Source organism: Molothrus ater, chromosome 19 (genome assembly GCF_012460135.2).
Source record: "Molothrus ater isolate BHLD 08-10-18 breed brown headed cowbird chromosome 19, BPBGC_Mater_1.1, whole genome shotgun sequence".
In the NCBI taxonomy this organism is placed as follows: Eukaryota; Metazoa; Chordata; class Aves; order Passeriformes; family Icteridae; genus Molothrus; species Molothrus ater.
Window position 1 is genome coordinate 12309501 of NC_050496.2, and position 15073 is coordinate 12324573.

The 15073-nt window shown below is 53.3% G+C and overlaps 1 protein-coding gene across 1 annotated transcript in view; it reads right to left on the reverse strand.

The window, feature by feature from the left end:
- The window catches only part of RNF213 (ring finger protein 213), a 42730-nt gene that overhangs the window by 3657 nt on the left and 24000 nt on the right, over window positions 1-15073 (reverse strand). Inside the window, 26 exon segments of the mRNA XM_036394850.2 lie at window positions 72-323; window positions 606-700; window positions 1418-1598; window positions 1918-2077; window positions 2402-2496; window positions 2812-2846; window positions 3392-3473; window positions 4023-4259; window positions 4504-4608; window positions 4826-4954; window positions 5570-5760; window positions 6379-6595; window positions 7673-7787; window positions 8428-8530; window positions 8624-8787; window positions 9123-9302; window positions 9536-9636; window positions 9741-9861; window positions 10530-10711; window positions 11480-11692; window positions 11994-12148; window positions 12563-12702; window positions 12990-13178; window positions 13587-13722; window positions 14021-14168; window positions 14894-14976. Of these exon segments, the coding sequence (XP_036250743.1) occupies window positions 72-323; window positions 606-700; window positions 1418-1598; window positions 1918-2077; window positions 2402-2496; window positions 2812-2846; window positions 3392-3473; window positions 4023-4259; window positions 4504-4608; window positions 4826-4954; window positions 5570-5760; window positions 6379-6595; window positions 7673-7787; window positions 8428-8530; window positions 8624-8787; window positions 9123-9302; window positions 9536-9636; window positions 9741-9861; window positions 10530-10711; window positions 11480-11692; window positions 11994-12148; window positions 12563-12702; window positions 12990-13178; window positions 13587-13722; window positions 14021-14168; window positions 14894-14976 (3809 nt within the window).

Genomic DNA, 15073 nt, shown 5'->3' on the forward strand with positions numbered 1-15073 from the left:
CAAGTACTGAGATATCCAAACGTGGTTTAGTCCTGGGCAATGCCAGGCTCTCAGCCCTGTGCCAGCCCCACCTTCTGCAGGAACTTCCAGAGGAGAGGGACAGTGTCCTTGGCATTCTTCTGCTGCACAACGTGGCCCAGGTTCTCCACAGAAACCCTCCTGCGGCAGCTCCACATCTTGGAGTGGTGGACGTGGCTGTCCCCTGGCAGCTGGGACAGGAATGCAGCTGGGTCCCCATACACTATCTTCACTATGGGGTTGGAGGAGATTCTCTCATCCTCTTGGATCTGGCGGTTTAACTTGAGAAGCTTTTTATCTAAATCCTGCATTAAAAGAAGAATAAATTATTGGATAGTGTGAAATACCTTCAGCTGAGCTAAGCCATTTCTGCTTTTCCAGCTATACAAATTCATGCCAGAGCAACTCCAGTCTCAGGCTCCCATTTCCCCAGGTAGATAAAGGTGGCTAATCCTTAACCTGCAGCTGTGCCATGGATGGGCTGGCTTTAGGAATAGTGAAAAGTGCAGCACAGATATTACAGCACATCAGATTTCCAGTGGATTTTGAACTGCTCAGCTACTAACTCTGTATAGCAGATTTCTCACCTCCAATTCAGGAACAATAATTGTGTCTGCAACCATTTTTTCCCATTTGTTTCTCATCTCCTTGGTGGACAGAAACTCATCAAACTGCACCAGCCCTGCAACAGGAATATTTCACCTCTTACATCTGCAATATCTCAGTGAAAAGCAAGCACAGATTCACAGGTGCTAGAAGTTAACTGAGTATCTTGGTCCAGCTGGAGAGTGACACCCAAACATCACACAGTGATCCAGGGTTCCAGGAGCTTCATGTGAATGATGGGGACATTTACACAACTCCTTCATAACCCCAGAAATACTGAAGGTTGTCCAAGGTCAGACCATGATCAATGACAGATGGAACACTGACTGGTGCTGTCCCACCCTCCAAACATGGGCTATTTACACATTAATGCCTCTGTGCCACAGTGACTCCAGACCCCACCATGAGCCCCACTGTGCCATCCCTCTTCTCCCAAAGAGCTTCTGGGAGTGACTGAGAGGCAGCACAGAGCAGGGACTGCACACAGCACGAGCTGAGTGCTGGGAGAGCAGCCCTGCTCAGAGCTGCAAGCTCTGCCCATCTGTCATGACACTGTTTTGTCAATAATTCATTTTCAGAGTTATTGACTGCACCAAACCTTGCAAACCTCATGTACTCGACTGAAAGAAGCAAACAGCCAAAAATTCTTCCCTCCCTAAGTAAGAAGCTTCAAACTCTCTATTTTCCTCTTCAGCTCACTGCTGCTGTTGGAAGGGGTTTTTCAGCAAGGTGGCTGCATGGCCACAGCCCTTCAAACACACCCAGGTGTGATAGGACAGGTGGCTTTCCTTACACTGGCCTGGCTGCTGCTGGGGGGCCTGCAGGAGGCTGCTGAGCACCAGGTGCAGGAGGTTGATGGTGTCGTCCACACTCTTGCCCAAAGTCCTGGTCAGCTGTGCCAGGTCCTCCTGAATGTGCTGCTGCAGGAAGCTCACCACGTCATCCACCGTTGGCTTGATAATCCTTCCCAGGGACTAAAGACAACAAAGGCAAGAGTTGAGCACAGCAAAAAACATCCAGGGAAGCACAAAGCACACAGAGCTCTGTCCTGCCAGGCACCCCCACCTGTGGGATTCCTGCTACCTGTGCCCATCAAGGCAGGGCTGGGTGGATGTGCCTGCATGGAAGTGCAGGAATTAACCAAAATCCCTCCTGGGCAAGGAGGGAGGGAATTTGGGTTTTGCAACCTAACAGACTGCCCTGGCCACTTGGCAGTGTGATGAAAAGGACCAGCAGCACACAAAGGTTCCCCTACATTCTGTGTGAGCACTTGGAAGCCTTTCTGGAGGATACCTGAGGGTCTCTGGAGGCTCCCAGCAGCATGGACAGGTGGGTGAGCAAACGGAGCAGCACAAAGACCACTGGGGACACGCCCCTGTCAGACATTCCCAGTGTCCTTCTGTGCTCAACATCTCCAAGGATGTGGCCAGTCTGAGTCCTGTCCTCATGAATCCTGTAGGAAAGGGCATGTATGGGTTTTTTTTAACCTAGACAAACAAGACATCTCTGATACCCAGCAATGCCTTTTTGACCCGTAATGTCTTGGAATGCCATAAAAGCTGCCAATTCAAAGTGCCACAGGGGAGTGAAGGCTTCCAGTCAGTTCTGTACACAGAAAAGCAAATTTCTTTGGTTTTGCTGCCTGATTACCCTTGCACATCCCCTGCTTACACCTTCCAGAGAGCAGCATGAAGTGCTTGGTACCTCTGGCCTTTGAGGGCACCACAGGCCAGTCCTACACCCTTGATCCCTGCACAGGCATTGCAGCAGAGCCCACCTGGACTGATGGAAGCCCTGCACGGGTTTGTGGTTGGTGCCTCCAATGGGGACGTGGCAGTCAGGACAGCGGCTCATTTCCATGGGGAGCCCACACTGGGAAAGCAACAGGAGAACACTGAATTCCAGAGCAACAGCTTCTCCAGCAGACAGAGGGAGTGAAACAAAAATCCAACCTCTAGGTGGTTAATTCAGTCCCTGCTACAAACTGGGCCTCTGCCTGATGTTTCCCAATCTGTGGTATAAATGCTAGGGGTATTCTAAATTTTACATTACAATGACAAAATGATCAATAATATCGAGTTTAGAAGTGGAACTCTGCATCAGAACATTCAAACCAGTAAACAAAATAAAACAGTTTATTGTAGAAAGCTTTGTCTGCTTAAACACCCACCAGTCCCAAATTCTTACCTCTCCCACAGTGGAGAAGTGGCCATTGGGGCATTCTGTGAAGAGAGAAACAAACAGGACACTATTCTAAGACAGATTTATACAGCCCCTGTTATTCCCTTTCACTGGTACCATCATCCTGGAGCAAGAAACATGCTGAAGATCTAATCAAAAGCCCAAAGGACTGACAGGCCCACGCAGGAAGCCAAGGAATTTTTCAATGCTGCTTCTCCTTGAGAAACAAGGAATAAAAGCCTGACAGATTCTGCTGCCGAGGGCAGGAATGCTCTCACCCCCCCTTCCCTGCTGCAGGAAGGTCCAGCTGGGGGAAGCAGAGACAAAGGTGGCCAGGAAGGTGGCAGAGCTCTCCTCTCACACCCTGTTTGTGTTGCCTTTGTGCCCCCTCATGCTCTGTGAACAGCTGCAGGCTGAAGACTAAACAGCACTGGATGTCCTTTGGTGCATCACCCACACAAACTGTCTACAAGTCTGGATTTACCATGGATAACTCGTGCTGAGGAGCGTGTTTGTCCTCACATTTGGAAGAGTTTCCCTCTCCAGACCCAAGGAATTGCTTCCCCAGGCAGCCAGCAGCACTCACCATACCAGTGCAGACCTCGCATGTCCGTCCAGGTCCTTGCCTGAGCCATCATGTCCTCGGGCATGGTGGGCAGAAAGGAGTGCTGGGGAGGGAAAGGGGAAAACAGTCACAGAAGGATCTGTGAGTCAGCTCTGTCCTGCAGCAGGCGCTCACTGGGTCACAAGAGATATCTGAGAGCAGAGGTCAGGCAGGTGATGCGGATTTTCAGGTTCCCCTCTTAGAACTGTCAGCATTGTTAAGACTTGCACATGCACTCTCCAGCCATGCTGCAGTGCATTGCTGATGCACCCTGGCGTGTTCCCTCACACCCTGGGCAGCCAGGAGCTGGTGCTGCCCCTGCCTGAGGAGCCAGAGCTCTCTGAGCAGGCAGGTCAGCACAGGGCAGCCGCCAGCTGCCCTCAGCCTCGCTCACACAAATATCAGCAAAGGAATTTGCTTCATCCTGCTCAGGATGAAGAGGTGCCTTGACAAGATACCAGTCCAGAGCTTGGTGCTGTGCTAATTGACCCCAACAGCCCTGTAATAATCCCCCCAGTGTTTCACAGCTCAACCAGTGAGTTGGAGCATTGCTGCTGGGAAAGAAGATCCAGCAGACAGAGGCAGGAACCAGGGATGAGCTCCGTGCCCTCACCTGCATGCTGTGTGCCTGGAAGGCCAGGTTCCTGAGGGGCTGCAGGACAGGGCTGTGCCCACAGAGCAGCACAGCAGCCACGTGCACAGCCATCTCCAGCAGGGCTCCCTGCTGGCCCCGTGGCTCCACGGCCAGCCCAGGCAGGGTGTTCTTCACCAGGGCAGCTGCAAGGTGCTGCAGCTCCGGGGAATGCAGCACCTGGCAGCTCTGGATGAACTCAGTCATGGCCTCTGTTTGCTGAAAGCACAGATTGGAAAGAGCTAAAGCCATCAGGATACTGCCCTCACCCAAACAAAGAGCACTGGCAGCTGCTTCCCAGCGTGGGTTGCCCTGCTCCCAAAACCTCCCCAGCCTGTTCAGCTCAGGTCATCACCCTGGCTGGAGCACAGGAGCAAAAGCTCCTCCAACCACTGATTCAGATCCCCTTCCTCCTTACCCACCAAGCAGGTTTGTCACAAGCTGCCAAAGGGGGGTGTCCTACCTGCTGCCTGGGACGAAGGCTGGGATCCCCATACAGGGCAGTGACCTCTCGGAAGATGGCCAGGAGCAGGTGAGCAGATTCCAGAGCTGGGGGGCTGCTGGAGGCCTGGGGAAGAAGCAAGGATGTGGCTGGGAACAGGCCAGAGCTGCCCCAGCTACAGTGCTGGGATGTGCAGGTGGGAAAGTAAAGAAAACGTGCTTGAGCAGGAACCCCAGGTGCTGGGAACAGACCCTGCCCAGAGGGACCCTGCAGAGCTGGGGCCGTGCAGGGCTCTGGGGGGAGGCCAGGGCCCAGCAGGGGCCTGGGGAGCACTGGGCTGTACCTCCTGGGCCTCGAGCAGCCCCTGGGCCGTGCCCTCCATCATGGCTCGTCCCACGGCGTCGCGCAGGGCCCGGTAGCGCTCCCCACACACCAGGAACCGGTCAATGTGCTGGGACTGGCTGTGCTGCACCTGCCAAGGCAACAGCCAGCACAGCTCTGGGGACAGCCACCCAGCTGGAGGAGGCACAGTCTCCCCTTCCTCCTGAGCCCTGGTGGCGCCCTGGTTTTTTAAGATTTTCTAAGCCTTCTGATGTTTACATTCTTGTAACGAACTTTCTCACGCACCTTCTGTAAATAACTTATTTACAGAATAATAATAATGATAGTTTTGCATTCTTTTATGGAGGAGGAGAAATTTGGTGGACTGTTCGTTTATCCAGTGTCATTGGAGAGGTGGCACTTTCACCCTCCAATGCACTGTCACTTTTGGAAATCTATAAATGTTGGAGTCAGAAAATAAACTTCCCTTTTCCACCTCGAGGACAGCAGTGTGTGCACGTTGTGTTATGTCGTGTCCTATAGTGACACCCTGGGGCATTTCAGGCTCCCCAGAGCAGCAGCAGCAGCAGCCACGGTGCTGCCAGGAGAGACTTCATTTACCAGAGAGCCAGGACAAGCCAGCTCCCAAGCACTGCCACTCTGGCCTGACCCCAAGAGCCACACAACAGTAGGAACACCCCAAAGCAGCACAAAGTGAAGGCAAAGAGGGGACCAGAACCATCACCAGGAGATGCCTCTTGTCTACCTGCTGCAGAATTTCTGCTGGGAACACCCAGCTGAAGCGTGGCTCTGTGACCAGCTTCTGAGCAAACTCCATGCCGTGCTGGCTGGCAATCCTCCTGACCAGGTACACGCGGTGCCAGTCGTTCCTGGCACGGCTGCAGAACCTCTCCACACTCTCCAGGTAACGCTGCTCCTCCCTCATCTGCTCTGGCTCTGGAGGGGAAAAAAAGAGGCTAAAACAACGAGGCAAAAGCACATCCCATCCTGTAAAAGTTTCCTGTCTGCCCCAGCTGTAGCACCGAGTCCCTTTATTAGTACTGTGTTATTACACAGAAGAACTTCAGAGCCCTCCCTTCCTCGGGTGTTGTCTGGAGCACTTCCTCAGCCAGATTTCAGACAATGATTCATTTCTTTGACAGGGAAGGTATAAACTCATCAATATAAACTCTTAATCCCTTCTAGCTGTGCAGAGCTCTCATTCATATAAAACAATAACCCTTACAGCAGTCCTGGGTCTCAAGCAGCATTTATGCTTTAAAGTTCAATTTAGTGGGCTCTAAATAAATCTCAGTGTTAGCATCAGGAGGATAAAATAAATCTCCTTCCACAGTAACTACACTGGGGTCACCAGCACAGCCTTGCTACCAGCTACAGAGCACTTGGAACACCTGGTACAGGGGACAGACATGACTGATGCCCCCAAGGAAAAAGGGAATTGCTGCTTTCCTTCTTGGCCATGCACCAGAACAGGTCCTAGCAGGGCACAGGGCATGCCTGTGCCCAGCCCAGCTGCCCTGCAGGCAGCATTGCCAGCAGAGCAATCAGACTCACGTGTGTGCTGCTGCAGGTGGAAGATGAGCTCTGCAGCCCTGCCCAGGCACAGGCGCACCTCGGCCACAGCCTGCAGGTATTCCACAGAGGCCTCCTGGGGAGCCCTGCTGCTGCTGCTGCTGCCTGGCAGGTAGTGCTCTGGAAAGGCTCTGTCCTCAGGCACACTGTTGCCATGCCCATATCCCAGGCTGTTCTCCGACTTCTCACACATGGAGTCCTAGAGAGAGGCCAGAACATTGGTGAGTGGCAGAGCCACCTCACCCAGCCACCCTTGTGTCCCCATGGCACCCAGCTAACCCACCCTGGGGGTGCCATGAGCACAGCAAACATCCCTGAGCCTCCAAACCACCCTGCCATGAGCACAGCAAACCACCCCTGAGCCTCCAAACCACCCTGCCATGAGCCTCCAAACCACCCCTGCGCCCTCCAAACCACCCCTGCGCCTCCAAACCACCCTGCCATGAGCCTCCAAACCACCCCTGCGCCTCCAAACCACCCCTGCGCCCTCCAAAGCACCCCTGCGCCCTCCAAACCACCCCTGCGCCCTCCAAACCACCCCTGCGCCCTCCAAACCACCCCTGCGCCCTCCAAACCACCCCTGCGCCCTTCCAAAGCACTGCCATTGCCCCCCATCCTAAACCCCTGCCAAACACCATTTTTAGGATGTGCCCCAGCTGTCCCACACTCCCCAAGCCTGGAGCTGAGCAAGAGCCATGAGCAGGCTGTGAAAACACACATTGCATGTTCCAAAATGCCAAGCTCTACCTGTCTGTCCCTTAGCAAGAACACAAATGGTGATTTTAACTACAAAGTCACTTAAAAAACCCCTAAGTAATAAAACCTCTCCCCTGCTGTCACGTTTGTTTCAAGTTGTCCAAAGCCCTGAAGGTTATGCAAGGGGAGGAAAGGGAACAATCCAAAAGGCAGAATGATTTAAGTTCTGCACAGTGATTTAAGGGTCTGTGGAGATAAGAAGGCAGTTCAGCACGGGGCTGCTGCCATGAGAAAGGCCCTGCTTGCTGCCCTGGCTGGAGGTTGAGGTTTAACACCCAGACTCTTGTCCAAGGAAAAGAATTTCTGTAACACTGCAAAGGCACACAAGCCTTTCCTTGAAAAGCAAGGCTTATTCCTGAGAGCAAGCTCTGACCAGGTGATTTGGTATCAACTCCTTCTGGGCTTTCTAGTTGGAAAAATAGTTACATACACAAGAAACACGCCTAGAACTGCAGAAGAATTTCTGTTCTTGACTCTTTTTACTCATGAAACCGCAACAGTTTCACGGCCCAGCTCTTACCTCCAAGCAGTTGACAAAAAGCAGGTAGAGCTCTTTTTTGTCATTTTTCTCTAGGAGCTCGTTGTGCTCCACCTGGGACAGGTAACACTGCACATCATCTTTGACTTCATTGAAGCTACAGGAGAGAGAGAGAGAGCCTGACACAGCTGCCATGCTGACAGGACTGCCCCTGCTCCAAACACAGCTCCCACAGCTGGCTGGGGTCACTCTGCATCAGCTGCAAGATGGAGAAGCCCTTGTGCCATTTTCTGCAGTGACATTTGGCAATGAGCTGGGCTTTGGTCACCAGCAGAGCTCAGTGAGCACTTCAGGACAAAAGGCACCTGGTTCAGGGGGTGGTCACACCTGAGAAGGGGCTTTTGAGCCCTGCCTGCAAAGGGAGGCTGGGAGGGCTGTGGGGATGGGGGGGGGTCTGTGGAGCAGACACAAGATCAGTTTAAATCCTGATTACATCTCAGTGAATGAGGAGTCCTGCTTTGCTGATCTAGATCAGAGCAGCTTCTCAGCCACCTTGCAGAACCAGGCATCCACCCTCAGCAGAGGGTGAGTGAGGGACAGCCAGGTAAACCTTGCACAGGCTGCTCCCACTGCACCAAGCCAGCCAAGCTGCGTGACTAATGCAAAGATTGTGAGATTTTGTGGTGAAATTGAGATTCAATGAAACTCAGGGAGGTGAGGAGAACAATGGGATGGGTTTGATGAGGAACAGAGCTGAACCTGGCCTGGCCTAACCTGCCTCAGCTGATTGTGCCCACCTGTACTTCAGGAGCAGCTTCAGCATCACAGAGCGGATGATGGGAGTCTCATCCACCTCATCATTGAAAGGGGACAGGAATTTTGTGTAGACAGCCGGGTGCTCTGTGGAGACAAGGGAAGGACAGGGCTGGCAGGTGAGAGAAGGTGGGGACAGGTCCAGCTCCATAAGACAGTGTGAGGGTGAAGGGAGCTCACCTGGGTCCTTCACGAGGCTTCTGTGAACAAAGAGCAGGTTCAGGAGCCTCTGGATCACCTCTGGCTCAGGGGGCTCGTTGTCCTTGAAGCACATGGTGGTGACCATGTCAATGAAGAAATTGTTGCACCTCTGGCGGAACAGGGCCTTCTTTGCTATGGCAGCTCTGGGAGGGGCAAAACACAGAACCCCTTAAACCACAGAGGAATTGAGCACACAACAGGCAAAAGCCACCCACGGGGACACTTTTCAACCTTCCCAATGAGATGATCCTCGAGGTCCCTTCCAACCCAAAGCATTCTATGATTTGCATGTTTTTACAGAGGCCAAGGCAGCTTTCCCCTTTGTATAAACAACAGAACAGACACGACCTGTTCAGTTCCAGAGGGATGAAGCAGAGCTCACCCCCGACTCTGCTCGTGTTCGTAACCTCAGAGTTGAGAATTGCCTCACAAAGCCTCCCCACCCAACACCCCCCCTTGGAGAGGGTGGCTGGAGTACCTGAGCTCCTCAGAGACAGTTAACTGCACCTCCTCCACAGCAGTCCTGCAGCAGGGACAGTACATCCGTGCTGGCACCAGCCACTGGCTGATGCACTTGTGGCAGAACGCGTGGGTGCAGGGCAGGCAGACGGGGTCCTTTGGCTCTCCCAGGCAGATGGGACATGGCTCCAGACCATGCCTGGAATCCAGAAACAGCAATGAGCTCAGCTGCTCCCATGCTGCCTCCCCAAAAGCCTTGAACAAGATGTTCAGCTGTAGCTAGACCAAGAGCTGGCTCGCTGCTCAGCTCAGGGTGCAGAACCAAGCAGGGTCATGGCTCTTCCCTTGGCTTCCACTGCACCCATGCAGCAGTGCCACAAGCGTGCTGGCAATGTCCCTGCTGGCCCCTGCAGCCTGCCCCAGGGCCAGTACCTGTAGAGCCTGCTGCTGACCTCGTCCTTGCACTGGCACAGCACTCTCAGCACTGCAACAAAGGTTGGATGAGACTTCATGTCCGAATGGTGCTGGAAACACTGCAGAGAAAAGGACAAGGCCCAGTGACTCAGCTGCAACACCTGAGACCAGAATTCCCACCATCAGCAGAAGAGGGAAGAGGTGAAGAGGCAGCTTTGCTCACCTTGGCAAGACGCAAGGTGTATTTCCTCACCAAGCCCTCGAATTCGGGCATGAGGGCACGGATGCCCAGCAGGATGTGTTCCACAAAGAGTGCCATGGCAAACACACGGCTCCAGCAGGCCCTGGGGGGACAGCAGGAACCAGGGCAGCCAGGGCTCAGCTGCTGCTGCCCCCACAGCCCCCCTGCGCTTCTCACTTGCTCGGCACTTTGGCTTCCCACAGGGGTTTTTGTCAAGGACAGAACACTCCAGCCCAGGGGGCTCAAGGGCCTGGCCTGGAGGCAGCACTGCAGCAGGACCAGCAGCACTGCACACACCTTCTCACACCTCTAACTTCTAGCTCAAGAAATTTTTACAATGCCAATCACAATTAGCTGCACTTTCTTCACTTCAAATAAACTAAACAAGGTCTGTGAGAAACTGGGGTAGAACTCTGGGATGTCTTCCAAACACAAGAGGCAGTGAAATTCCCCATCTCTTGAGTCCTTATGCACAGAGGATGAAGTGGGGAGACACTGCTGGTTAACAGGAACCTGAGGAGAGTTTTAAATAACCCCTGAACCCAGATGGAATGCACCAGATGATACTGCCAAATTTAGAGAGAAAATCTGCAGGAGATGAGGGGAAAAAAAATGTGGTTCTTGCTGCTTGGTATGCAATTGAGCCCAGCAGGAATCTGGAAAGGTTTGCAAAGCCTGAGAAAAGCAGTACCAGAACAGCTTCAGGCTGCTCCAATGCCCCAGAGCACCTGCAGGCAAAGAGCAGGGCTGTGAGCAGAGCTGGGTACCCACCTGAGCTCCCTCAGCAGCTGATGGCAGTGGCTGCCCCTGCGCTGGGCACCCTCCTCTTTGCACAGGAATTCAATGGGCATGTGGAGGTTCTTCACCCTCTGCAGCCAGAGCTCAGGGGGGGCTGTCTGCACCAGCTTCTCCAGCTCCTCAGCACACCCCATGGCAGCCAGCACGTCCAGAACCTGCACACACACAGGGCCAGGGGTAACAGCAGCAGCATTTCAGAATTACTTGCGGACCCTGGGCTCTCAGTCTGGTTTGCTACAGCACATGCTCTACTGAATAATGTCCTACTTGATTATCTCAAACCAATTCTCATGTTTGTGGCTTGGCTCGTTAGCATGTCCTATTAACTAATGCAAAAGCAGGGCAAACTATTCTAAAACCTGCATGTAGCAATAAGAACACGTGGAGAGCTTTGTGGATAATTGGCTAGCTGAGAAAGGCCACTTTGATGTGATACCGTTGGATAAGGTTAGGGGAAACAAGCTGGGGATTAAGTAGTCAGTGTCCAATCACTGACAAGGGTCATGGTGACCTTGCTGCAACATGAAGATGGGGGAGAAAATCTTTTGCCAGAAAAATGAAGATAGCCTAGGTAGAATAGCCACAGGAATGTAAACATAGAAACAAAATAATCATTAGAGCATAGAAGTAGGTGTGGTTGATTCATGTGTGTTTTAACCAATAATGAGCTCAGCTTTTGCAATATGTATAAGCTTCATTAACACCAATATAAATATGTGTGAGCTATCAATAAACTTGGAGATTTGTTGTTCACACATATTGTGTGCTGCAATTCCTCCGCCGACCCGACAAGAACACAGCAGAGCATTCCCAATTCTGAGGAACCCCAGCCCGTGCTTCCCCCTCTGCTGTGGCTGAAACCCAAAGGAGGCTGAAGAGCAGAGCAGGCAGAGCTGCCTGCCAGGCTGAGGCAGTGACTCTACCATCTCAGAGCGGGGCACTCTGCATCCCTGCTGGCCCAGGAGGTGCCCAGTCACACGGGGGTACACAGCCAGGATCCTGGAGAAGTTCTGCAGGCGGCTCTTGAACTGGGTGTGTGCCAGGTGGGCCCAGGGCAGGGAGGGCACCAGCTCCTTCCTCCAGGGGGACTCTGCCGCCCACTGCTCCACGCAGGACAGGAACGCCACACGCAGACACTGCAGGGGCGGGACACACAAAGCCAAGGGTGAGAAAGAACTTTCATAATTCATCTTGTACTGGAAAGCCTGGCAGAATTCTCTGAAAGATGAGAATCCCTTCCCTACAAAGACAGCCTTAACTGAGTCAATTTATCCAGGTTCTGCCTTTCCGAGTGACCCGTGTCCAGTGTCTGCTCTGGGGCTCCCCTGCTGCTGGGCTGTCCCAGAGGGGACTCTCCCCAAGGCAGGACTGATTCAGGAGGACACATTCACAGGCATCACACTCTTCTCCCCATCCAAAGGATTTCCAGCCCCTGACCTGCAGCTCCTCCTGGGAGGACACACCGATGGTCAAGACAACAAAGTCTGTGATGTAGCACTCAAAGAGCATCTGCCTTTCTCCCTCAGTCAGAGAAGAGATGAATTTTCCCAGGGCAGTTTTCTGGAAGTATTCCACAAACTTCTCAGCATGGCCTGGAAAACGAGGATGCAGAGAAAAGCTGGATGTTAGGAGGAAGCTGGCTTTGACACAGCATCTATCCTAGAGACACTGACACCTCATTAATCACTGATGCATCCAGCACTCCCCTCATCCAGGGCACTGAGGAGGGACTCAGGCCAGGCTTGTCAGCCCAGCACCGTGTTGTATTTCTGCAATCTCACCTTGTCATTAACTCCTGGCTGCTCCACAGCACTTTGAATGCAAGGGCACAGAACAGGTGAGAAAGATGAATGGTGAGAAGCACAAGAAGAGCTGCCTGCACAGAACTCTGCTGGCTCACAGGAGCACAGAGGGACTGAAGGTGACTCCAGTGACAGGAGGGGCACAGCAGTGACAAACCAGAGCTCAAAGGGCAGTGGATGGAGATGATGAAGCCAGGCTCTCACCTTCAGTGTTTTGGATGTACTGAGCCTCCAGCCACATCTCTTCCAGGTACTCCTTTATCCTCCAGCTGAAGGGCATCTCGTTCCCAGCATCAGCAGATACCATCATGTTGTTCTGCACCAGGATTATCTCTGGCTGAGAGCTGGGGGGTTAAAAGGTCATGAATGCACAGGGATTTTGTCTGGAAAGCAGTGCAAACAACAGAGGCAGAGGCTGCAGAAAGCAACTGAGCCCTAGGAGGGAGGGGACAGAGAAGGGGAGGGAACTGCAGGACCCTGATGAGCACAGGCTGTGAGCAGCACCCTGCTGCCTTCACGGGCAGCCAACAAACAACATCCCTCTGCTTTGGGGGGTTAGAGCCAGTGCTGGGCTGCTCCTGGTGCTGCCAGCCCAGCCCAGCCCAGCCCTCCTGCTGCTCCCCAGGCTCACCTGTTCTTCCCCACAGCAGGAGGGACACTCAGGAATTTGGAGTCACTGAAGATGAACATCCACAGCTTTGTCACCCACTTGGCTCCTGGCCTGGCCAGCAGCTCCAGATTGCCATTCCTGTCCATGACAGCAACCAGGAGAGCCAGGAAGGGAGTGACCACCTTCTGCACTCGCTTCCACAGGGTGTGCCTTGGGGGAGAGATGGAGAAACCCAGAGGGAAAGTGAGCACAACACCATCAGCAAAACAGGGGGTGCCTGTCCTGAATAATTGCTGACATTTGCATGTGACAGAATCCTAGTGCTGCCTTCATGGAAAGAATACAGCCAATAAAAAACCCTGCACTTCTCACTCCTGGCTCACCTGTAATGCCACTGTTCCACTCCAGCACTTGTGCATCCCTGTCCCAGTACAGCCCCTTCAGCTCTAACTCACCCTTCCCCAGGAGAGGCTAAAATTGCCTTCAGGGAGTTTCCAGCGCAGCCTGGAGACTGGCACTGCAAATGTTCACACCAATTACACAAAGCTGCTGTCTCTGTTGCACAGGTACCACTTGCAGACCCTTCCTGGGAGCTGCAGGTGACAAGGCAGTGCTCACCTGAAGGTACCTGCCTCCTGCAGAGCACTGAGGTTGGAGGCCTCCCGAAGCACCCAGTTCTTTGGGTGAAGGGAATTTTCTTCTTGCTTCTTCAACAGGCTGGAGAGACGAGCCTTGGTTATCTTCAGGAAAGAGGCTACAAAACAACAGGGGACTTGTGTTTTCTGTTCCATTAGCTTGGACCCAAATATCCCACCAAGCACAGCATTTGACAACTGTTCCAATAATTGGCCAAACTGGGAAAAAACCAGCCAGCACAGCCAGAGAAAAAGCCACCACTTAAACAGCAGAAAAGCCCTACACCCACCCACACACTGCAGCAGACACACATGCTTGGGAGAGTCCCCTTGCCTGCACCACAGCAAGGACCTCTGCAGCCCCAGTGACCTGTTTGGGTGGTCCCCAGAGGCCCAGGGACTCCCTGCAGCACACACCTTTCAGCTCATCCTCTTTGGAGAACAGGCCAAGCAGAATCTCAATCCTCCTCCTGCTGCGGCTCAGGTCCTCGTTCTGGTCCCTCAGCATGCCCACAGCACTCTGCACACAGGTCCTCAGCAGCACCGTGGTGTCCAGGATCTCCCCCTGCCCAGGAAACAAGGGCACGGCCCTGGAGTGACCCTCGTGGCCCCAGCAGCCTCCCCTGGAAGGTTCCCAGGGCTGCCTCAAAGGGGCTCTGCCAGCTCCCATCCCTGCTGCCTGCCCCCATCCTCAGCCCTTTGCTGTCAGGAACCTGATGCAGCTCCTGTGGCCCTTCCAAACTGGCCTGTGACACAGCGTTTGTGCTGAGTTCAGACTCCTGCAGGGGCAAGATTCAGCAGTTTGAGGAAAGAAATGGAACTCATCAATGTGACCAGGGAAAATGTGCCCTTCCTGAGAAATGCTGCATGTCCCTGGTGCTGGCCATGCCCAGCTGAGGCTGCCAGGGGCACATGAGGCAGTGTGAATGTGGCTGCAGCACAGCCAAGCCCTCAGCCAGGCCCAGCTCAGAGCACACAGCTGGAGTGAGGCTCAGGACCACAGCTCCCACCTCCAGGGGAAGAAAGGCAACAGAAATTCTTAATGCTGATGTTTAAAAATCAGAGGGATGAAATGACTAAGGAATTAGAGAGTCCTTATTTCTTCAGTGATGCTGATTTTGACTGGGCAGGGGGGAGGAGGAACTTGTGTCTGATCAGTAACATTCATGATGCAAATACTGCTGATTGGTTTCAGGTGAAAGGGACACAAAAGGTGTGTGGCACCCATGGATGACAGAGCAGAGAGCCACAGTGACAGCTGAGAGGCACACAAATGTATTCTGAACTGACCTCCTGGTGCTCTGCTCCTGGCACTGGGGTTCCAACCTCCACCTCCTCCTGCTGTGCTTCTCCACTGGCAGGCAGAGCTGCAGCTAAGGTGTAGAATGCTCATTAGAAAGCAGCAGTGCACTCCTGCATCAGTCAGATCAGAGTTGATTTTAGCAACTGCATCCCAGAGCAGCAGAACAT